Raw genomic sequence first — 24781 nt, forward strand, 5'->3', positions numbered from 1 at the left:
CCAGGTACGACTTAAATTCCCTATGAATATGTAGTCGAGGTAATGAATAGATTTTAGGGATTAGATCCAGTAAACAGCACGCCTGAAGAACTATGGACAGAGGTCTGTAATACAGTACAGAAGGCAGTGAACAAACACACCCCAACAAGAAGGCAAAGTGGTTATCTGAAGAGGAAAAGCAAAAAGCAAGGGAGAAAGGGAAAGGTACATCCAGCTAAACGCAGAGTTCTAGAGAATAGCAAGGAGAGACAAGAAGGCCTTCTTCAATGAATGATGCAAAGAAATAAAGGAAAACAACAGAATGGGAAAGACTAGAGCTTCAGGAAAATTGGAAATATCAAGGGAACAATTCATCCAAAGATGGGCACAATAAAGGACAGAAACAATAGCGACCTAGTAGAAGCCAAAGAGATTAAATGAAGCCAGAAGCATACATAAAGAACTGTACAAAAATTAACCAGATAACCACGATGGTATGGTTACTCACCCAGAGCCAGACATTCTGGAGTGTGAAGTCAAGTGGGCCTTAAAAAGCACTGCTGTCAATAAAGTTAGTAATGGATGTGATGGAATTCCAGTAGAGCTATTTAAAGCCCCCAAAGATAATGCTATCAAAGTGCTGCACTCAACATGTCCACAAATCTGGAAGACCTAGCAGTGACTATAGGACTGGAAAAGGTCAATCCTCATCCCAATCCCAAGAAGGACAGTACTAAAGAATGTTCAAACCACTGGACAATTGCACTCATCTCCCACGCTAGTAAAGTAAGGCAAAGTCAAATTGCTCAGTCATGTCTGACTCTTTGCAACCCCATGGACTGTAGCCTGCCAGGCTCTTCTGTCCATAGGATTTTCAAGGCAAGAATACTGGAGTGGGTTGCCATTTAAGATCATGCTTAAAATCTTGCATGGTATGCTTCTGCATTACATGAACCAAGAACTTCCAGATATCCAAGCTGGGTTCAGAAAAGGCAGAGGAACCAGAGATCAAATTGCCAACATTTGCTGGATCACAGAGAAAACAAAGGAATTCCTAGAAAAACATCTATCTGTTCCATTAACTATGCTAAAGCCTTGCACTGTGTGGATCATAACAAACTGGAAAAATCTTAAAGAGATGGGAATACTAGACCTCTTACCTGTCTCCTGAGAAACATGTATGCAAGTCAAGAAGCATCAGTTAGAACCCTGTATGGAACAACTGGCTAATTCAGGATTGAGAAAGGAGTACGACAAGGCTGTCTGTTGTCACCCTGTTTATTTAACTTATACACAGAGCACATCATGAAAGATGCCAGGGTGGATGAGTTACAACAGGAGAAACATCAACAACCTCATGTATGCAGATGATACCACTCTAACGGCAGAAAGCAAAGAGGAACTAAAGAACCTTTCGATGAGGGTGAAGGAGGAGAGTGAAAAAGCCAGCTTAAAAGTAAATACTAAAAAAACTAAGATCATGGCATTCGGCCGCATCACTTCATGGCAAATAGAAGGGGAAAAGATGGAAGAAGTAACAGACGTCCTCTTCTTGGGCTCTAAAATCACCGTGGATGGGGACCATGGTCATGAAATCAGAAGACAAATGCTTCTTGGCATGAAAGGCATGACAAGCCTAGATAGTGTGTTGAAAAGCAAAGACATCACTTTGCTGACAAAGGTCCATATAGTTAAGGTTATGGTCTTTCCAATGATCCCGTATGGTTGTGAGAGTTGGACCATAGAGAAGGCAGAGTGCAGAAGAATTGATGCCTTTGAACTGTGGTGCTGGAGAAGACTCTTTAGAGTCCCTTGGACAGCAAGAAGATCAAACCAGTCTGTCTTAAAGGAAATCAACCCCGAATATTCAATGGAAGGACTGATGCTGAAGCTACAATATTTTGGTCACCTGATGTAAACAGTCAACTCACTGGAAAAGACCCTGGATGCTGGGAAAGACTGAGGGCAGAAGAAGGTGTCAGAGAATGAGATGGCTGGATGGCACCACTGATGCAATAGACATGAACTTGGGCAAACTCTGGGAGATGGTGTGGGACAGGGAGGCCTGGCCTGCTGCAGTTCATGGGGTGGCAAAGAGTTGGACAGAACTAGGCAACTGGACAACAGCAAAAACAGAGCCCTTAGACCCCAGGGCTGGGTCTCCTCAGGCCAAACAACTAACAGGGAGGGAGCACAACCCCACCCATCAGCAGATAATTGGATTAAAGATTTACTGAGCAAGGCCCTGCCCACCAGAGCAAGACAGAAGAACCAGAGTTCACTGGGGCTAGAACAAAAACCACATTAAAGAAAGTTAATCAGGATGAAAAAGCAGAAAGTTATGTCTTAGAGGAAGGGACAAGATAAAAACCCCCCAAAAACAACTAAATGAAGTGGAGATAGGCAACCTTCCTGAAAAAGAATTCAAGACTCTCATTTAGATTTGATGGAGAAATCAAGCTTTCCAGACAAGTAAAGAGAATTCAGCACCACCAAACCAGCTTTACAATAAACGTTAAAGGAACTTTCTTGGCAGTAAACAGAAGAGAAGGAAAAGACCTACAGAAAATAAACCCAAAACAATTAAGAAAATGGTAATAGGATCATACATATCAATAATTACCTTAAAGGTAAATGGATTAAATGTATCAAACAAAAGACATACACTGGCTGGGTAGATGAAAATATGTGCTTGATGACCCCCCCCAAACTGTATGTAATTATTTTATTGTTAGACTAATCATGTTCCCATTATGGCTTGCAATTGTAATTATCTTTTATTGTCTGGCTACTGACTGTGAAAACTGATCAGAATATTTTACTGTTGTGATTATGTAACTATTACTCACTTAATACCACTGTATCATGATTGGTCAACAGAAAATATAATAGAATTCTGCATCATCAAAACTACCATTTAATAGAAAAACCTGTAAAAAGATGTGGTACATATATATATACAGAATAGAATACTACTCATCCACAAAAAAAAGAACAAGACAGGGCTTCCCTGGTTGTCCAGTGGTTAAGAATCTGCCTTGCAATGCAAGGGACACTGGTTTGACCCCTGGTACAGAAGGGTCCCCTATGCTGGGGAGCTGCTGAGCCTGTGCGGAACAATAATGAGCCAGCACTCTGGAGCCTGCAAGCTACAACATGCTACAACTACTGAAGCCTGAGCACCTGGACCCTGTGCTCTGTAACAAGAGAAGCCACCTCAATGAGAAGGCTGCACACTACAATGCAAAGTAGCCCCTGCTGGGCACAACTGAAGAAAGCCTGCATGCAGCAATGAAGACCCACCACAGTCAAAAAATTAAATAATCTTTGGGGAAAAAAAGAATGAAATAATGCTACTTGCAGCAACATGAATGGAACTAGAGATTATCACACTATGTGAAGTCAGAAAGATAAATACTACATGATATCATCTATATGTGGATTCTAAAATATGATACAAACTGATCTATGAAACTGAAATCATGGACATACAGAACAAACTGGTGGTTGCCATGGGGGAGGGGGTTGGGCAGATGTACGCTTTTATACATAGAATGAATAAACAACTAGGTTCTACTTTACAGCACAAGGAACTATACTCAATATCCTTTGATAAACCTTGATGGAATAGACTATTAAAAAAGAAATGTGTATATATGTATAATTGAATCACTGCTACACAGCAGAAATTCACACACTGTAAATCAACCATATGTCAATAAAAATACTGATTGCAGTAAATAAAAAATATCTTTCTGTATTTTTTAAGCATATCAAAGTTTCCACACTTTATTTTTCTCTAGATAGAAGTAAACATTTAGAAAGCAACTATAAAGAAGAAGCAACTTACTTTATTTCGATCTTGGACAACCAGTACTTTTCTAGTATTTTCATCAAATACAGCTCCTGTTGGGGGGAAAAAGATAATCGAGAAATATGAATTTCATTCACCTCAGATTACTCCCACACTATTACCTGTGGTCATCTGAAGGCCTAGTTCAAATAACCACCTCATCCTTGAAGAGCTGTAAAATAACTTCAGTAAGAAACCAGTTGCTCAGTTATCTTGGGTCTTTTAATGGCTGAAAGTAACAACGATGGTTCTAGCATATGCTATCTTACAGAATAATCATTTGCATCTCCTTCTCTAGATCATCTATTCCTGATGATAGTTAAATATTCTTTCTATTCTTTTAAGCATTTAGTGTCCAATTTTAAGTGCTTAAAAATATCCATTGAATCAATGGATTGACTTTTCCATTTTGATACTTATTCCTTGAATCACTATGTATAAACATGATCCAAATCTCAAATATCTCAACTTTCAGTTCAAGACTTCTTCCTTAAAGCCACTTAAATTCCTTTATCACATTATGTACACAACTTTATAACTTACCAATATATTGCTACAGAATACTTTTTAATCAGCAGTTCTAGACCATTTCTTTGATTTATTCATTCAACATATACACTGCCCAGCACACTAGGCATTTTGCTAGATATCAGGGACTCAAAATTAAGTTTTTTTCTCTCCTTGGGTAATGCTAGGTCAAAACCAAAATGACACTTTAATGATCTAGAGCTTCCCTGATAGCTCAGTTGGTAAAGAATCCACCTGCAATGCAGGAGACCCAGCTTCGATTCCTGGGTCAGAAGATCCGCTGGAATAGGGATAGACTATACCCTCCAGTATTCTTGGGTTTCCCTTGTGGCTCAGCTGGTAAAGAATCTGCCTGCAATGTGGGAGACCTGGGTTTGATCCCTAGGTTGGGAAGATCTCCTGGAGAAGGGAAAGGCTACCCACTCCAGTATTCTGGCCTAGAGAATTTCACAGACTGTAGTCCAGGGGGTCAGAGTCAGACATTACTGAGCAACTTTTACTTAAAGATCTGCATTAAGTTTCTTTAAATGCTATAATTTAAACATTATTTGTATTTACATAATGTGGGAAGATATTGTTAAAAATATATTTTCTATTCACTCATTCAATATTAATTGAGCTCCTATATATAATACATGTAGGTTCTATATTTATAGTATATGAATTGAGATCCTTTTTTTGTCTCAGGCACGTTTCCAGTTGCTAAGGATACAGTCTCAAAGAATCAGACACAACCTAGCAACTGAACCACAAGGATACAGTGGTGAACAAAATGCCCTATCATTATGAGGCTCTTGTTTTGAGGCTGGTATGAGAAGGTTACAAATGAAAAATAAATTATGTAGAACCTGTGTGCAAGCTAAGTTGATTCAGTAGTGTCTGACTCTTTGCGACCCTATGCACTGTAGGCACCAGGCTCCTCTGCCCATGGGATTCTCCAGGCAAAAATACTGAAGTGGGTTACCATTTTGTACTCGAGGGGATCTTTCCCACCCAGGGACAGAACCTGTTTCTTACTTCTCCTGTATTGGCAGGTGGATTATTTACCACTAGCGCCACCTGATGGTGCTTAGTCGCTTGGTTGTGTGCTACTCTGCAATCCCATGGACTGTAGCCCACCAGGCTCTGCTGTCCATGCAATTATCCAGGGAAGAATACTGGAGTCAGTTGCCATTTCCTACTCCAGAGAATCTTCCTGATCGAAGGATTGAACCCACATCTCCTGTTTCTCCTGCCTGGCAGGCAAATTCTTTACCACTGCACCACCTGGGGAACCCATATAGAACATGCTGCTGCTGTTGCTAAGTCGCTTCAGTTGTGTTCGACTCTGTGCGACCCCATAGACGGCAGCCAACCAGGCTCCCCTGTCCCTGGGATTCTCCAGCAAGAACACTGGAGTGGGTTGCCATTTCCTTTTCCAATGCATGAAAGTGAAAAGTGAAAGTGAAGTCGCTCAGTCGTGTCTGACTCTTCGCGACCCCATGGACTGCAACCTACCAGGCTCCTCTGTCCATGGGATTTGCCAGGCAAGAGTACTGGAGTGGGGTGCCATTGCCTTCTCCGATATAGAACATGAGGTGGTAATAAATATTACAGATGCAATACAGTAGGGAATAGATACATGCAACAAACGGAAGAACAATTTTCTCTGAAATTTAAACATCCCATTTTAGCACTTCAAAGTCAAGAAAGAAAACCACAAAGTGAGATAATTAACATTAATGTTGGCTTCCAGTAGAAAATATAAACTATAATTGGTTGAGTGAGCCTTAGGAAGCATTACTACAAACAAAGCTAGTATAAGTGATGGAATTCCAGATGAGCTATTTAAGATCCTAAGAGATGATGCTATTAAAGTGCTGCACTCAACATGCCAGCATATTTGGAAAACAGCAATGGCCATAGGACTGGAAAAGGTCAGTTTCACTCCAATCCCAGAGAAGAGCAATGCCAAAGAATGTTCAAACCAATATATGTCACTCATTTCACATGCTAGCAAGGTAGTGCTCAAAATCCTTCAGGCTAAGCTTCAACAGTATGTGAACTGAAAACTTCCATATGTACAAGCTGGATTTAGAAAAGGTAGCAGAACCAGTGATCAAATTGCCAAAATCCACTGGATCATAGAAAAAGGGAATTACAAAAAAACATCTGCTTCACTAACTACACTACAGCCTTTGACTGTGTGGATCACAACAAACTGTCGAAAATTCTTAAAGAGAAGGGAATACCAGACCACCTTACCTGCCTCCTGAGAAATCTGTATGCAGGTCAAGAAACAACAGTTAGAACTGGACATGGAACAATGGACTGGTTCAAAATGGGGAAAGGAGCATGTCAAGGCTATATATTGTCACCCTGCTTATTTAACTTATATACAGTGTGCTAAGTGCTAAGTCGCTTCAGTTGTGTCTGACTCTGTGTGACCCCATAGACGACAACGCACCAGGTTCCCCCGTCTCTGGGATTCTCCAGGCAAGAACACTGGAGTGGGCTGCCATTTCCTTTTCCAATGCATGAAAGTGAAAAGTGAAAGTGAAGTCGCTCAGTCATGTCTGACTCTTAGCGACCCCATGGTACATCATGTGAAATGCCATGCTGGATGAAGCACTCAGTCCAATTCCAGGCTCAATCAAGCTTAAGATTAAGCTTGATTTATCTTAATCTTGATAATCTTAATCTAAGATTAAGGATGAAATATCAACAACCTCAGATATGCAGATACCAGTTTAATGGCAAGATATAAGAGATAAAGTGAAGAGATAAAGAGCCTCTTGAGGAGCGTGCAAGAAGAGTGTGAAAAAGCTGGTTTAAAACTCAACATTCAAAAAACCACAATCATGGCATCCCATCCCATAACTTCATGGCAAACAGTTGGGGAAAAAGTAGAAACAGTGGCAGATTTTATTTTCTTGGGCTTCAAAATCACTGTTGATGGCAACTACAGCCATGAAATTAAAAGATGCTTGCTCCTTGGAAGAAAGCTATGACAGAGTGTATTAAAAAGCAGAGAGATCACTTTGCTGACAAAAGTCTGTACAGTCAAAGCTACGGTTTTTCCAGTAATCATGTACAGGTGTCAGCGTAGGACCACAAAGAAGGCTCAACACCAAAGAATTGATGCTTTTGAACTGTAGTGCTGGAAAAGACCCTGACAGTCCCTTGGACAGCAAGATCAAACCAGTCAATCCTAAAGGAAATCAACCCTGAATTCATTGGACAGACTGATCCTGAAGCTCCAGTATTCTGGCCAGCTGATACAAACAGCCAACTCATTGGAAAAGACGCTGGGAAAGATTGAGGGCAGGAGGAGAAGGGGGTGACAGAGGATGAGATGGCTGGATGACATCACTGACTCAATGGACGTGAGTCTGAGCAAACTCCGGGAGACAGTGAAGGACAGGGAAGCCTGGAGTGCTCTAGTCCATGGGGTCACAAAGAGTTGGAAATATCTTAGCAACTTAACAACAAAAACAAATAATTTAACTGGACTTTATGTGAGTTGAATGCCAAAGAAATAACCAAGAAAATCTACTCTTAATTTTTAATAATTTGTCATTACACAAATTGAACTTTTCCTTCGTTCACTATAAATGAGCCAAAAATAGCACGGGTAAACACAATGTGAGCGACCCCTGCTGGTCACAACACAGAAGCTAAATAAACCCAAAGAAACAGTGAAAACAGGGAAAAAGTGGAAACAATGACAGACTTTATTTTTCGGGGCTCCAAAATTACTGCAGATAGTGACTGCAGCCATGAAATTAAAAGACACTGGCTCCTTGGAAGAAAAGTTATGACCAACCCAGACAGCATATTAAAAGGCAGAGACAAAGGTCCATCTAGTCAAAGCTATGGTTTGTCCAGTAGTCATGCACAGATGTTAAGAGTTGGACTATAAAGAAACCTGAGCACCGAAGAATTGATGTTTTTGAACTATGGTGTTGGAGAAGTCTCTTGAGAGTCCCTTTGACTGCAAGGAGATCCAACCAGTCCATCCTAAAGGAAATCAGTCCTGAATATTCATTGGAAGGACTGATGTTGAAGCTGAAACTCCAATACTTTGGCCACCTGATGCGAAGAGCTGCCTCATTTGAAAAGACCCTGATGCTGGGAAAGATTGAAGGTGGGAGGAAAAGGGGACAACAGAGGATGAGATGGTTGGATGGCATCACTAACTCAATGGACGTGAGTTCGAATAAACTCCAGGAGTTGGGGATGGATAGGGAGGCCCGGCATGCTGCAGTTCATGGGGTTGTAGAGTCAGATATGACTGAGTGACTGAACTGAAACCCAAAGAGATTAGGGATTCAATTATTGTATTACGATGACTAGTCAGGTACTGTACTATTTTTCCGGAGAAGGCAATGGCACCCCACTCCAGTACTCCTGCCTGGAAAATCCCATGGATGGAGGAGCCTGGTAGGCTGCAGTCCATGGGGTCGCTAAGAGTCAGACACGACTGAGCGACTTCAGTTTCACTTTTCACTTTCATGCATTGGAGAAGGAAATGGCAACCCACTCCAGTGTTCTTGCCTGGAGAATCCCGGGGACGGGGGAGCCTGGTGGGCTGCCATCTATGGGGTCACACAGAGTCGGACATGACTGAAGTGACTTAGCAGCAGCAGCAGTACTATTTTTCATAAGTACTGTGAGCAGTATAATTTTGAGTGCCCAACTTCACAAAGCCTTGAAACTGACGTCCTTTCTGGGTCTCAAGCAGGTACTCTCACTGTCCAGTACTGTACCTTCACCACACAATTGCCTTTTCAGAGGGCTGACATTACCATTTGAAGATCTATTCAACCATTCATTCAAGAAATATTTATTGAGCACCTAGATTATACCAGACACTGTATTTTTGCATGCATGCTCAGTTGTATCTGCCTCTTTGCAACTCCATGGATTTCAGCCTGCCAGGCTTCTCTGTACATCGAATTCCCAGGCAAGAATACTGGATTGGGTTGCCATTCCCTTCTCCAGGGTATCTTCCTGACCCAGAAGTCAAACTCATGTCTTCTGTGTCTCCTGCATTGGCAGGCAAAATTCTTTACCATTGTGCCACCCAAGAAGCTTGACACTGTGTTTAGTCTGAGGATTAAGAGGTAAACAAGACAGATAAAATATTTGCCTTCCCAGACTTCACATTATTGTGGGGACAATTAAGGACATGATAATTTCAAATTGTGATAAGTTCTACAAACAAAAACAGAGCTGGGAACTTCCCTGGCGGTCCAGTGGCTAAGACTCCATGCTCCCAATACAGAGGGCCTGGGTTTGATCCCTGGTGGGGGAACTAGATCCCACCTGCCACAACTAAGACTTCACATGCTGCAACTAAGACCTGGCATGGCCAAATAAACAAATTAAAATAAATATTAAAAAACAAAAACAGAGCTGGATAAAGGATGACGGGATTGGTAGGTGGGAGGACTATTTTATGCAGGAAGGTCAGGAACTTTTCTGAGGAGATATTTCAGCTCTAAAGAGCTCAATAAACAAAGCTCTCTGGAAGAGTACTGCAGGAAGAGAAGCCAGTAGGTTTAACAGCTCTGAGGCAGATAGAAGCTTGCTGTTTGAAGACAGCAGGAAAGCCATTGCTTTCCAATGTAGAGGAAGAAAGATTTTTTTTTCCCTTTACTCACTTCAGCTGTGTCTGAGACCTAAGCTGAACTGACATATGACGGATTAATGGATAAGAAATATGTACATTTTATTTGGTGTTAATATTACCACGTGGCCTGGGTGGAGGTCTCCACAGAAATGAAAATCTCCTCAAAGTGTTTAGACCCAGGGGCTTATATACCATTCTAGGAGAGGGATAAATTGTGCATAAATGACCAAAGAACGAGGGCTTTGTTCTAGGCGAGATAAACGGTGAAAAAAGTGCCGAGGAACTAACTATATGGGGAAACTAGCAAAACATAATGGTTGTTTTCATAAGGTCTGTACTGACGGTGAAGAATCTGTCTGCGCTGCAGAAGACACCGATTCGATCCCTGGGTTGGAAAAATCCCCTAGAGAAGGAAACGGCAACCTACCCCAGTATTCTGGCCTGGGGGATTCCATGGACAGAGGTGCCTGGAGTGCTACAGTTCAAGGGGCTGCAAAGAGTCAGACACGACTCAGTGATTAACACTTTTTTTTACTTGTTATTTCATAAGGTTTGTACAGATTTATCTCAATGTCAACTCCCCATCTCTGGTGATAATGTTCTCCTCTTTATGGTAGAAAAATTTATGCCCTGCTTTTAGGTAGAAAGGGTCAGGCAGAGAGCCCTTCCTGCTCTCTCTCAATTGTCTTCACTTTGGCATATTTGAGGGTGGTATGTTCTGAATTCCTTAACCAGCTACATCTTGTAGCTTTTAATAAAAAATGTCAACTATTTTCTCTTCATCTAAAAAACTGTATCTTTTTAGAAAAATGTCTTACAGTATCTTCCGACCCCTATGGCCACTTCAAATCCGGGTTATTCTTCAAAACTCTAGTCAAGTTCCACATCTCTCATCCCCTAAACTCCTATGGCATATCTTAACCATAATATATAGTACTTAGTTATAAACAAGTTCTTCACAGGTGACTCTTTATGCATGTATTACCAATTCTCTAGTACTAACTGGAAACTCTAATTTGAAAGTCTGTATCAATGAACTGATAATTATCTGTATGTCTTTCTAAAGAAGTGTGAGACTGTCATCAAATTTTCAAGTGGTCTTTTGAAGCAGAGAAGACTGGAAAGCTGAATTGCCTCTATTTGCTACAGGATAGTGAGACTGTGGACAGAGAAAATACTAGAAATCCTTGAGCAACTCCTTAGAAGACTTCGAAGATGAGAACTACCTTTTAAAACTCTTATTAATTATATGAAGGCAAATGATGCTCTTATTAATAAATTACTAACAATACATATTGCTGCCTTGTAATAAATCACAAGCATTTTTTCCTATTTTCATTTTTCCGAAAACCTGAGAGTTTTCTTAACCCTCATTCTCAAAGGGTCATCCTAGAGAACCAGCATCAATACCAGCAGCTGCAGCAGCAGAGAATTTATTAGAATTGCAATTTTCAGGCCTCATCTCAGACCAAATGAATTAAAAACTCCTGAGGCTGGGGCCCAGCAATCTGCTTCAATAACCCCCTCCAGGTGATTTTGATGCACTCTATAGTCTTGCCTGGAAAATTCCATGGACAGAAGAGCCTGGCAGTCTACAGTTCATGGAGTCAAAGAGTCAGATACGAGTGAGTAAGCATGTGCACACACAATTTGAGAACTCCTGTCTTAGCTCAAAGCACTCAAGCTAACCACTGACTTAAAAGTCATGTTCAAATCACTGAAAAACTGGTTTGCTTCACCTTAAATTCAACTTTAGTTTTATTAAATCACACAATTCATACTAACATGGAGTACCATAATGAAATGATCTATTCCTGGATCCCATTAAGTGTTCCTATTTCAGTAGTGAAGTTCAAATGTCTGTGTAAAACATGTTCAAACATATCCTTTGGAAAACTGACCTTGCTTGTTCTCTGTGCTGCCCTCTGCTGATTCATAAAGCAAACTTCATCTCTTTAAAGCATTAGCTCCAGTTGGAAGATAATCATTTAATCAAATTATTCATTCCACATGAATAAAGTGTGGCTCAGATGGTAAAGAGCCTGCCTGCAATGTAGGAGACCTGGGTTCAAAGCCTGGGTCGGGAAGATCCCCTGGAGAAGGGAATGGCAACCCACTCCAGTACTTTTGCCTGGAAAATCCCATGGACGGAGGAGCCTGGCGGGCTACAGGCCATGGGGTCGCCAAGAGTTGGACATGACTGAGCGACTTCACTTTCAGCTGTAAGAAGAAATCAGGTAATCCTCTAAACAATTGATTCTGATTATCTTCAGTTTGAAACTGACCTGCAACTCCCACTTGATGTGTAGCATATCCTGGTAATCTGCTGGGCCCATCTCCCAGCCACAGAGACAGCATAGATGAATCTGATTCCGCGTGATGAAAGCAGAAGCCCAGGGAAGCGGCAGGGGCAATAAATTGACTTTGGAGGATGGGAACATGCAGCCACACCGCTACTCTACCTTCTGATCTCCATTTCTGTACTGCAGCTGAAACGCAAAAAACAGACATCTATAAATATTTTCCAGAGAGAAAACTGGAAAAAATTAAAACTCATCTCTGGGTGTCACTTCCTCCAATAAGTCATATTCAAGTTCCATTTGGGGGATGGTGGTGGAGGGGGTAAGGGGGGGATCCCAAAATGTCCTGTTAACATACATCAGCAGCATAATTTCCCCACCATTTCTTGAAAATGAAGTCAATATAGTGATGATCTTTATAGATCATCTGACAATACCTGACATACAATTTGTGCTCAATAACTGCAGAATGCACAAACTGATTTAAATAAATTACTGTTTCAATGCTGTTCTTTTTAACAATGAGTTTCAGTCTTTATAAATGACTACCATGGGCTTTTATTTACTGTTTCAAATATATGTGGGTTTTTTTTTGGTTTATACATTTTGAGGTGGTTAAAAATTAACTTTGCTTTTAAATAATGTATGGTAGTTCTAGAAAATTTTGAAAATAAAATGAAGAAATCAAAACTTCACATTAGCACACAGAGACATTTAAAATTTTGACACTTTTTCCAGGAATATAATTTTGGAACTGACACACCACATATAATTTACAACATGCTTTTTTTTTTTTTAATATAAACATTTTGTTACCATTAAAATTCTTTAATGAACATATATTTTTAATGACTGCATAATTTTCCTCATACATTTAGGTGTACCACAAATTACTTAACTAACCTAATTTTGGACATGTAGATTGTTTGTTTAGTTCAGTTCAGTCGCTCAGTCAGTGTCTGACTCTTGGCGACTCCATGAATCGCAGCACACCAGGCCTCCCTGTCCATCACCAACTCCCGGAGTCCACCCAAACCCATGTCCATTGTGTTGGTGACACCATCCAACCATCTCATCCTCTGTTGTCCCCTTCTCCTCCTGCCCTCAATCTTTCCCAGCATCAGGGTCTTTTCAAATGAGTCAGCTCTCTGCATCAGGTTGTCAAAGTATTGTTGTAATCTTACCTTATTAATTATACCATGACAAACTTTAAACTGGCCCTTACTAAAATCCAGACATTTTAGATACAGTATTTTATTAAGTTCTCACAACATGAAAGGCAAGTACAGTGACCGCTAAATTTACAGGTGAAGAAACGAATACTTAACAGTTTTAGAAAAACTTCCCAGATCGCTTTCTGTATCCACCATCTCAATCTTTACAATAATCCTATAAAATGTGTGGAGACAGGGGAAAAGACTGGATCATTTATTTAATGGTTAGATTCCATTCCTTCCTCTTCTACAGCCTCTGAGGTAAGCATCTCCCTGTTAAGGCCCATTGTTTCTCTACTCTTTCAAAGTCAGTGTGACTAACACAGTGACAAACAACTTGGGGCCTTAATAGACTTCCTGATTTGGGGCTATGGTCCTGTCACATTCTTCTCACATCGAACTTTCTCTGGTATCTTCTTAAAAACTGACATAGTTACATAAAGTGAAATGCATAAATCCTAAGCGAGCATTTGAGTTTTGACCTATGCATTCACTTGTGTAGTCCACATTCCAGTCAGGATTACAGATTTCTATCACCACAGCAAGTTCCCAAGTCCTCCTTTCCAATCACTCCAATCAAGGGAAAAAGCTGAAGCTCTGAAAGTTTAGGGGAAAAAAGTTCAGAAAAAAAGTTCTGAAAAAGCTGAAGCCACTTGTTTACTATTTTTTATCTTCACACTCTGACTTGGAGAATCTGTCCACTCCCACTGCTTCAGCTAACAACTATACAAGGATGCTTGCCTGGTCCTGATCTCACTGAACACTGAATTTTGCTGCTCTCCAGCTGCTCTCATTTTCTGAAGGCTGCTGCTTCAAACTTCTTCATACCTGTATTCAAAACTGACTCCTATAGCCATCCTCAAGTAGTTTTTATTTACCGGTATACTTCTGGCTCCAATGCTCAAAGTCTAAGAATCATTTTTAAAATCTTTTTCTCTTTTTTCCCTAATAAACTTTAATGATTTTTCCTCCTGTCCCTCATTCCTTAGCTCAAATATATCCTTCAAGGTATGAGCTCACATACCACCTCTTTGACAATAAGCTTTCCCTAAATGGTTTCCAAATGTGAACTTAACTCCTCTAATAGATTTACTAGAACTTACTACACAATGCCTAATGATATCTTTTGTCATGTATTTTTCTAGTCCTAATATTCTATGGACAGAGGAGACTGGCGGGCTACAGTCCATGGGGTTGCAAAGAGTTGGACACGACTGAGCACGCACACACAATATTTTGTGCATCTGCAGTCCTCCAGGTTAACATGATATTATGCTTGGGCTCAATTCACATTTATTAAATGACTGACTTATGTAAAGTTACACAGCTAGTGAGTAGCATAGCAAGGATCAGAATCAGTGTTATTTCCCCACTTACGCCGATATTCGTGAAGCTTAATAACACAATACGTCTTCACCTAAATTTAGTTGTCTATAACAGGAACAGTAAAAGAACAGACCTCACGTGCAAAGGTGCAAAACAACAATTGCTAATACATTTATATACAATCAGTTCTATTTGCTTGAAAAGAAAGAACACATTTAGACGTCCTATCAGGCTTTCTTCTCAGATTATTTATTTCAGTTTCTTTTTACAGACAACATCATTCAGTTTTGTTTGACTCAATAACAAAAAACCCAGCAATGGTTCTTATAGTGCAGCAAGAACAATTTCTAGAGCCAGGAGAAGTTCATCTGTCTGTTAGTACCATCATCTTCGAAATGCAGATAATAATAGTATATATCAGGTTATAAGGACTAAATGAGTTAATAATTTTGAAGTCCTTAAAAACAGTATCCAGCACCTAGTAAGTATACTAGGATTTTATTTAAAAAGTATGTAAGACTTCAGAGTTTATAAATTAGTCTCATGTAATTTAATCTTTGATGACCATATCTATCCAGTAAAGTAATTAGAGCTGGCATTATTCACATAAGCAACCTAAGGGGCAGATATTTTCAGTGGTGATTATCCTAACGCCTGGTTAAGCATGTGGCAGAACATGGGACTTAAAACCTGGTCAAAGAGAAAGAAAGCCACTTAGTCGTGTCCGACTCTTTGCAACCCCATGGACTATACAGTCATGGAATTCTCCAGGCCAGAATACTGGAGTGGGTAGCCATTCCCTTCTCCAGGGGATCTTCCCAACCCAGGTCTCCCAAGTTGCAGGTGGGTTCTTTACTAGCTGAGCTACCAGGGAAGACCGAAACCTGGATGTGACACCAAATCCAACCCACTTTCTGCTTTGCCTTCCTGATTGAGGTAGAGCTTTAATCACTAACAAGTAACAAGTGTGTACAATAAACACCTGTGTCTACCCACACATATTACACAGATTTGATTCTCCTACCGTTAACCCTGTTGGCAGTTAACAATTGTTCCCGAATAGGAGAGAAAAGAAGGTGAAGGGGTAAATAGTTTCGAAATGAAGATAGTTAAAGATTAAAACAACTAGCTCAATTACATTTCCATAGATGCTCACTCGCCATATTGCTCCACAGGATAAAGATCTCAAGTTTCCTTTTTAATGAGAGAAGAGGAATTTTCATGCCTTGCTTCCAATTTGATCGTAAGGACCCTTGGGCAGCTTGAAAAACCGGCAGCTCCACCAAATTACGGGCCCTCAAAGCAAAGGCTCCTCTATCCAAGTTATCTTTTCTGTCAGTGGACTCAAGGTTCAAAAGTGGTGAGTTTTCCTACCGAGGACTGAAACCACTCCATCAATCTCCCCGGTTAATCACAAAAAGCAACCAGCTTTTTATGAAATAGACGCAAACTAGTTCACAGGCTCCACAGCTCCTGACCCAACCTGTGTACAATACGACCACTCAAACCTCCCAGCCTATTCACTGGCCACCACATGTACTAGGAAGCGACAGTTTTGTCCTAGGCAAAGTGCCCGGCAGAACCAAGGGTCGGTAAATGTCAGTAAATAATAATAATATTAACTAACGTTTACTAATCGGTAAGTATGTGGCGGAAACTGCGAGGCACTTGATACGCGTTATCCATTTCATCCCTCAGCAATTCCACGAGTTCCTATTACCTGGTTTTACGGATGAGAAAATGGTGGTTTACACAACTTGGCTCGAGGGTACACACTAGAAAGAAGACCCGAAACAACGGCTGCAGATGCCAGAGTCTGAGCTCGTTACCGCTTCACCCAACCGCCTCAGAGACCTCCCGCCAAGGGCACAAGAACGAAAGGCAGAAAACAGGTGCGGGTCACGCATGCCCTCTCCTTCCCTCGGGCGCGACTCGAGGGGTGGGGACCGCTGTTACTTCACGAGAAAGACTCAGGAGCCCGGAGAGCCTCGGACCAGGCGCACTTGCCCTGCAAGGCCCTCTGGAAGGCGACCGGGTCCAGGCGGTCCAGAGCGTCCAGCCTCCCCAGGCGCACGGAGACGCCTCCGAATCTGTCCAGCTCTCCTCGCAGCTCCTCAGCTCCGAAAGGGGAGTCCGGAGCGCAACTCGAACCGCCCGCGGACCAGCGGGGCCCTGCACCAAGCACCGCGCGGCGGGCCAGAGCCAACACCACACGCCAGTAGCTCCCCCTCAGGAGTGGCGGCATTTTAGCGCCGACCCTTGTTCCTCACGCGGACGCTCCAAATCACTCAACCCGCGTGACCTGGAAAAGAGGGAGCTACCGTAAGTTTTAGAAGAGTGCCGCCCAGGCGTTACCTCTTCGCAGAGGAGACGGCGAAGTCCAGTCGACCGGTTCATCTCAAGAATCGGCCCAGATCCAGTAAAGCGGGAGAAACTTTCCCACCACTGCCCTCCCACCCCGATCCACCCCAGCACCTCCCACCCCCAGTTTAATTCAACAGAGATTTGTTCAGGATTAGGGAAGGCGGCGGAAACACGAAAAAAGTCCTGTTTTTAAGGAATTTACAATCTAAAAGAACGTTCCGTTCACCTAATCTGTTTTCCTTGGCTATTCAGGAACTCTTCAAAGACCGCGGATTCTGAAGAAGCTCGGTTCTCCTGCTCTTACTGCGCTGCACTCAGGGGATTACGGCTCGGGACGGAGCCTTGCTGGCTTCTGCCCCGGAAGTTTTTCTCTCAGAGAAGCGCGCACGTTGAGCCGGCTTTACCGCTGTTTCTCTCAGGCTGCCTACGGATCATGTCGTCCAAGAAGAACAGAAAACGGCTAAACCAAAGCGCCGAGAATGGTTCTTCCTTGGCATCCGCTGCTTCGTTTTCTAAGGGGGCCACAGCTTCTGCCGTGGCGCCCGGGACTCTGGTGGTGATCAACTTCTTAGAAAAGGGTAAAGAGTTCTGAGTGGGAGACCCGAGGCCGAGGGGGCGCCGTCTGAGAGGACCGAAAACCTAGCGATTCTGCCTTGAGGTGTAGAGGTTTTTAAAAATTGAGCGAGGCAGAAGTGTGAGAGCGCAAAGAAGTCTGTAAAATATTCGAAGTCGCCCCTGCACTGGAGAAGTTAGGCAGAAATGACTTATCAGTGCCTAAGTCAAGCTTTTTTGTAAATTGCCTTGAATTTCTAGTAAGTTGCACTTGAAGCAGCTTTGCGTTAAGATAACGGCATCTCGAACTGCAAAATCGTTCGTATCTAGCGAGGATAGTATACGAAAGCTCAGAAATCCATGTCTGTAACAGTGTGGATTCGTCCTTTCTAAGAGACGTTCATGTGCCTTTAAAACCGAAAGGTATCTTTTTTCTTATCACACAGGTTCTGGTATTTAACAAATAGGTGTTAATTGCGCGCGGTTGTTAGCAGTAGGTTGGGTATTTCAGGTATATATCTCATATACTCTTCTCAGAGCTTTGGGAGATGAGTGCTATATTATTACGCTCATTTTACAGAGAAAAACTAACGCGATTCGCCCCAGGTTACACAGGTGCTAACTAAATGGCAGAGACTTTTTAGAGTCCACATGTATTTGACTCTAAAGCCATTGAGCTACATCCCAACAACGTTGACTTGGAAGAACGGTTTTAGTTGGTATAGCTTTTAGCAGGCTTGACCTCGTGGCAAAAATTTATTTATGTCTGTTGCAGACCCTAAAGACAGTCTTTCAGTTGACAGTGTTTTCAGTCTCTTGGGATCAGAGGACAACTTGCTCTGTCCTGCATATTCAGTCCCTTTTTCGACTGGATTTTTCCCATTGGCATTTAAACCTGCTGATACTTTCTTTCATCTTAAAAGCTCCACATCCTCCATTCCCAGACTTCTTAAATGGAGCCATCTCTGCCTCCTCAGCTCTTATTTATTCCTTTAGAGTGAAAGTGAAGTCGCTCAGTCGAGTTGGACTCTTGGCGACCCCATGGACTGTAGCCTACCAGGCTCCTCTGTCCATGGGATTTTCCAGGCAATAGTACTGGAGTGGATTGCCATTGCCTTCTCCAGGGAATCTTCCCGACCCAGGGATCGGACCTGGGTCTCCCACATTGTAGACAGACGCTTTACCGTCTGAGCCACCAGGGCAGTCATATTTATTTATTCCTTAGGCCATTCCTATTTGACATCCATCCCAGTATTCCATGGAAACTGCCCGCTCCCTGATCTCTGATTATCCCCAGGTTGGTAAATCCATTGGATGGTTTTCATTGCTTATTTACCTCAGCAACTTTTGGTATTGCCAGCCATTTCTGTTTTCTTGAAATACTTTGTTTTGTTGACTTAAATGTCATCAAACTCTCCTAGTTTTTCTCCCTCTTTTGGTTGGCACTTCATCAGTTTCCTTTGCAGGTTGCTTTCTTCCGCCTAATGAAGAAGTTCCTTTATTCTTAGCCCTAAACTCTCTCTATATAAAATTTTTTTTCTTTGGCAAGTTCATCCAGTGCCCAGAGTTTTCCATTTACACTCTTGTTATTTTTAGATTTATATTTGTAATTTGTTTCTGAGTCTTGATTCAATGGTCTTATAGACCAGTGCTTCTCACACTCTGTAGGGAAGGTTTAAAAATTCCCGACATGTCACAGATCAGCACTTTTGTAAAATACGATAAAAGTAAATTACTGGAAAAATAAGTTAAAAAAATAATTTTTATTAGATTCAACAGATGTAAAATTACTCTGTCAAATTACAATAAAAAGTACTTAGTGCATATCATTTTCTGAGGTAAGTACCTCTCATGAACAAAGAGTTCGTGGACCACAATCTTTTTTTTTTTTAACTGAAATATAGTTGATTAACAATATTATATTAGTTTCAGATGTAAGTCATATCACTTTTAAATACATTGGGAAACAATCACCGTGATGAAGTCTAGTAACCATCTGTCACTATCCAAAGTTGTTACAGTATTGTTGACAATATTCCTTATGCTGTGTGTTAATTCTCTGTAACTTATTTATTCAATACTTTATAACTGGAAATTTGTACTTCTTATTCCCCTTCTTTTGCTCAGCCACCCCCACCTTTCTCTCATTTCAGAAACATTTCTTTGTGAATTGGTTTCTGTTTATATTTTTGTTTTTTAGATTCCACATGTAAGTGAAATCATATGATACTGGTCTCTGACTTATTTTACTTGGCATAATATCCTTTAGATCCATCCATGTTGTTGCAAATGGCAAGATTTCATTCTTTTTTTAAATTGTTGAGTAATATTTCAATATATATGTATAAATGTTCTTTATGTGTTTTGGATGTTAATTCCATATCAAGTTATCATTTGCAGATATCTTATTTCATTCAATAGGCAGTCTTTGTTTGGTTTGATGGTTTCCTTCATTGTGCAAAAGCTTTTTAGTTAGATACAATCTCATTTATTTTTGCTTTTGTTGCCTTTGCCTCAGGAGAAGGATCCAAAAAATATTGCTAAGACTAACTTCAAGGAATTTACTGCATTTGTTTTTTTCTAGGAGTTTTATGGTTTTAGGTCTAACATTTAAGTCTTTAATCCATCTTGAATTTATTTTTGTAAGAAAGTGATTCAGTTCATTTCTTTTGCGTGTAGCTGTCCAGTTTTCCCAACACCAACGATTGAAGAGTTTGTCTTTTCCGCATTATATATTCTTGCCTCCTTTGTCATTGATTACTTATCTATATATGTGTGGGTTCATTTCTGGGCTTTATATTCTGGTCCACTGATCTATGTGTCCATTTTTGTACCACTACCATACTGTTTTGATTACTATAATTTGAAATCAGAGAGTGTTCTACCTCCAGTTTTGTTCTTTCTCAAGATTGCATTGGCTATTCTAGTTCCATTCGAATTTACAATTATTCGTTCTACTTCTGTGAAAAATGCCACTGGTATTTTGATAGGGATTACATTGAATCTGTAGATTGCTTTGGGTAGTATAGACATTTTAACGGTATTAATTCTTCCCCAATTCATGAGCACAGTGTATCTTTCCATTTATTTGTGTCTTCAATTTCTTTCATCAGAATCTTACAGTTTTCAGAGTAAGAAGTCTTTCACCTCCTTGGTTAAATTTATTCCTAGGTAGTTTATTATATTTGATGCAGTGATAAATGGGATTCCTTTTTTTTTTTTTTTTTTAATTCGTGGTCCCCACTTTGAATATAGCACTGTGCTATACCTCTTCTTTTGAATTTTTCAAAGATACTTCAGGACTGACCTTGTGAACTGGTACTTCTCCAACAAAATAAATGAGCTCTGTTCAGTCTTTTTCACTGTAAAATTCAGAAATCTCAGATTCACCCTTGACACCTCCCTCTTAAATCTCACATTATCCAGTCCATCATCAAGTCCAGTTTACTAGCTAAAATTTTTCCCATGTTACACTTCTGCATTCCTTTCCCACTGCTTCAACGTTAATCTCAGACACCATCCTCTCTGACCTGAACTACTACACTGATTGCTCCTTTCCAATTCCTTTTCCACTCTGCAGACAGAATGATCTTTTAAAATAAAAATCCTGTCAAGACTCTGCTTTTCTCTACTAACTGGCCTCCAATTACTGTCCGATTGAAGACCAGGAACTTGATACAGCCCACTGCCCTAGGTGGTCTTGACCTTCCTTACGTGGCTTTCTGTTCTCTCCCACCACTCTGTCTACACTTTCCTCTCAGATGCACAGTGCTGTCTTCTGTCAAGGATCTCTGTACATGCTGTTCTCTTTAGTCAGAATTGTCTTTTATTTTTTCCCCTCTTCATTTAATTAATTTTACTCTTCCTTCAGACGGATGTAAACATTATTCCTGGAAAAAAAACATTTTTTGATTCTTCTAAGTTAGGTCTGATCCCACATTATAGGCTCTCTTAGCACTCTTAGTTGTTATTTCATTGCATTAATCTTAGTTTATAATTATACAGTTATTTAGTGATTGTTAATAGTTCGTATTCTATTAAGTTATATGTTCCATGACAAAGACTGTGTCTGCTTTTATCCACCTTGTATCTCCAGTGCCTAGTGTAGTATTTACCTTCGAGTGGGCACGTGCTGTTTGCTGAATGAACAAATGAAGGGTAGATGGTTGTTTGAAATTACCTTTACTATCTCATTAGTTAATCTGCCCCATAAGGTGCTCAGTAAATTAGTAGGGAAGTGGATGTGTGGATGTAGAGATAGAAAGAATTGGAGGAATGAGGACTGGTGAAGGGAATTGTGTGGTTAACAGTAGGTAAGCAGAGAATACGATGGAAATGTATTAGGAAATAAGGCCAGTGGATGGGAATTTGAATGCATTGGTGGTGGGGAGAAATGGAGGTATATGAGAAGTGTGTGATTTATCAAATCTTGGTTCAGGGTAGGACGGAGGAAAGAAAGAAAACTTAAAATCTTGTCAGGGACTGAGTACCTCTGCAAAGTAATTATCAAGAGGGAAGGGTAATTCATTGAGGTTTCCTTCGTAAGGAAGAGAGAATTGGCAGAAACTGAACATTACAAGGTTATCAAACAGGATGCTTTGCTGTTACTGTTGTGTAAACTGTGTAAGAGACCTGGTGCTCATAGGAAAGTTGAATTTCTTTTCAGTCTCTCATTATAAAAAATGGTTATTTTATGGTCACTCCTGTTAATCTTAGCCCTGGAAGATGCTTTGTTTTTCTATATTTGTTCATCTAATGACAGAGGGAAAATAAAAGTGTTGGGAAGTTACTTTGCAGTGGCAAAAAAATGATGTAAATCAAAACTCATGGTGTTGCTTTTGTTGACTTAGTTTCTTTTTAATTACAAAAGATCTGTTTTTCTGATCATGGAGGAACACGAATATCTGATTATGATATATGTGACTATAATAAGTTTTATAATAAAGTTTGTGACAGGCATCGTAAGTGCTAGCATGGATTTTGTGCTGAAAAGAAAAATACTGTATACTTATCTCGGAGAAGGCAATGGCACCCCACTCCAGTACTCTTGCCTGGAAAATCCCATGGATGGAGGAGCCTGGTAGGCTGCAGTCCATGGGGTCGCTAAGAGTTGGATAGGACTGAGCGACTTCACTTTCACTTTTCACTTTCATGCATTGGGGAAGGAAATGGCAACCCACTCTAGTGTTCTTGCCTGGAGAATCCCAGGGATGGGGGAGCCTGGTGGGCTGCCGTCTGTGGGGTCGCATAGAGTCGGACATGACTGAAGTGACTTAGCAGCAGTAGCAGTATACTTATCTACTGCATCCTTTCTTATCATGGATATTTATTATGCAGACGAACTCTGTATTTGATGAACTTCTAGGCAGTGGAGTTTACAAAGATGAGTATGACCCAGTTCCTGCCCCCAAAGCAGTATATAGTTTAAAGGAAAGTCGAATTGTAAAATAAATGAATATTATGATGATAAGTGCTAGTGTCAGACAATATAAGGTTCTGGGAAATGAGCGGAGGGGCAGCTAACGAGATGTGCAGCCTGAGGGAGTGGGTGGGTGGGCAGAGCTGGAGATGTTAGCACATCATTTTCAGAGATTTTGTAATTGGACTGAATTGCAGGCCCTTCTCTGGCCAAAAGTTGAAAGCACTAATGGTCATTTGAGCCAGTGTGTCTTCGCCTAAGGAACAAGACCTGTGTTACGGTTATCCATGTGTTCTTGGGAATAGAAAGGAAAATGTCTGATTGCTGTCCTGTGCGTCAGAAGTGGAAACATAACTTAATCCTCTAGAGCCAGATTATGTGCCATTTCCCCAGTTCAAGCCTTTCAGTACTAGTAGCCAAGTCAACTTGGAATTTGTAATAGAAGTTCAGAACGCAAGTATGAAAAGCCCTATTGCAAGTATGTTCAGTTAGTAATGAAATTAGAGATTTTTTAAAAAATAATGAAAACTAATAGTTACCCGTAAAATATCCTTTTTTAGTTAGCATTCATATTGTCAGTGGAACCTCACAAAGGCTTGGTTTTAAGTCTGCTAAAATAAAGAGGGTTCGAAAAATAGTTTCTCCAGGGTATGGTAAGTGCATTCATGTGGTAATATAGATTAAGGATTTTTATTTAGTCCAAAAGAAATCTTGGTTTAACTTCAGTTACAGAATACTGTGAAAATAATTTTCTTTTTCTTGGTAGATGACAAAGTTCCTAAAGCATTCCAGAATTCTCTTGTTCAACTTGGACTCAATACCATGAAGTCTGCAAATATTTGTATCGGTCGACCAGTGTTGCTTACCAGTTTGGATGGAAAGCAGGAGGTAAGAGTCCTTTTCATGTCCTTACTTTAGAATTATTTGAGATGTTTTTGACTTTCAACACAAGCACTGATAATTGAAAAGCTATATCTTACAAGACCCTCACATCTGTATAAACTTCTCCTTTCTATAATACCCTGGGAGTTGTAGCTCTTAAGTGTCATGATGTGAAGAAGCCTTTCCCCCAGAGGTAGTGGTACACTAACAGCCCTATATTTTTCTGTGAGTTGTATTTCCTCACAGAAATGTTATTTTGGGTCATTTGTTTTGTGTGTAAATATTTGATTACCCTCTGTTTGTCCTTGCAGCCATTCATCATTCCTGAGACTCTTAAGTCCAGGATCTTCCTTGAATCATTTTTGGCAGCTTGGCTTTCTTTTCCTCTGCCTCTGCCATGTCTTCTGCTGCTGCTTCATCAGTCAGTGTTCTCTTGACTGGCGGGGTCCTCTGGAAATATTTTGTAATCTCATAGCTGCTGATGGCATGTCTCTCATTCCTTTTGTTGTCCTGGGCTTATACTGTAAAAAAATCCTTTACTGTGTTTTGTGGAAGAGAAGACTATAAATGCATAAGCTCAGCCCACTAATCTGGAGCTAGAAACCTTCTCCCTAGAACATAAGTCTGATGAGATCCAGGTTCCCATGGAGCTCTTGTGCTGGTCCTCCCTGTTTCCTAGATGTAGTTTATGCTCCAGACTGAATTACCTTACAGTTAGCTTGCCTTCAGTGTTTTTTCTTATCTTCCTCT

The 24781-nt window shown here is 40.7% G+C and overlaps 2 protein-coding genes across 14 annotated transcripts in view; one reads left to right on the forward strand and one right to left on the reverse strand.

Moving 5' to 3' along the window:
• Positions 1–17548, reverse strand: part of NUDT6 (nudix hydrolase 6) — a 58177-nt gene extending 40629 nt beyond the window's left edge. The window contains exons 1-4 of one of the 4 annotated variants that reach the window (XM_025268029.2): positions 16822–16956; positions 16442–16534; positions 12260–12463; positions 3830–3885 (exon numbers count right to left, since the gene is read on the reverse strand). In XM_025268029.2, coding sequence (XP_025123814.1) covers positions 3830–3885; positions 12260–12463; positions 16442–16505 — 324 coding nt within the window. In that variant the 5' untranslated portion in view covers positions 16506–16534; positions 16822–16956. Of the gene's footprint in view, positions 1–3829; positions 3886–12259; positions 12464–16441; positions 16699–16821; positions 17060–17404 lie in introns of those variants that run through there. The other 3 variants (XM_044930406.1, XM_006078944.3, XM_006078947.3) reach the window with 3 other exon arrangements.
• Positions 17001–24781, forward strand: part of SPATA5 (spermatogenesis associated 5) — a 350490-nt gene continuing 342709 nt past the window's right edge. For 8 of the 10 annotated variants that reach the window (XM_044930400.2, XM_006078935.4, XM_025268023.3 and 5 more), the window contains exons 1-3: positions 17001–17136; positions 17431–17756; positions 23916–24037. In XM_044930400.2, coding sequence (XP_044786335.2) covers positions 17612–17756; positions 23916–24037 — 267 coding nt within the window. In that variant the 5' untranslated portion in view covers positions 17001–17136; positions 17431–17611. Of the gene's footprint in view, positions 17137–17430; positions 17757–18241; positions 18346–18866; positions 19028–23915; positions 24038–24781 lie in introns of those variants that run through there. The other 2 variants (XM_044930399.2, XM_044930402.2) reach the window with 2 other exon arrangements.

The sequence above is a fragment of the Bubalus bubalis genome, chromosome 17, assembly GCF_019923935.1.
Source record: "Bubalus bubalis isolate 160015118507 breed Murrah chromosome 17, NDDB_SH_1, whole genome shotgun sequence".
Taxonomy (NCBI): Eukaryota; Metazoa; Chordata; class Mammalia; order Artiodactyla; family Bovidae; genus Bubalus; species Bubalus bubalis.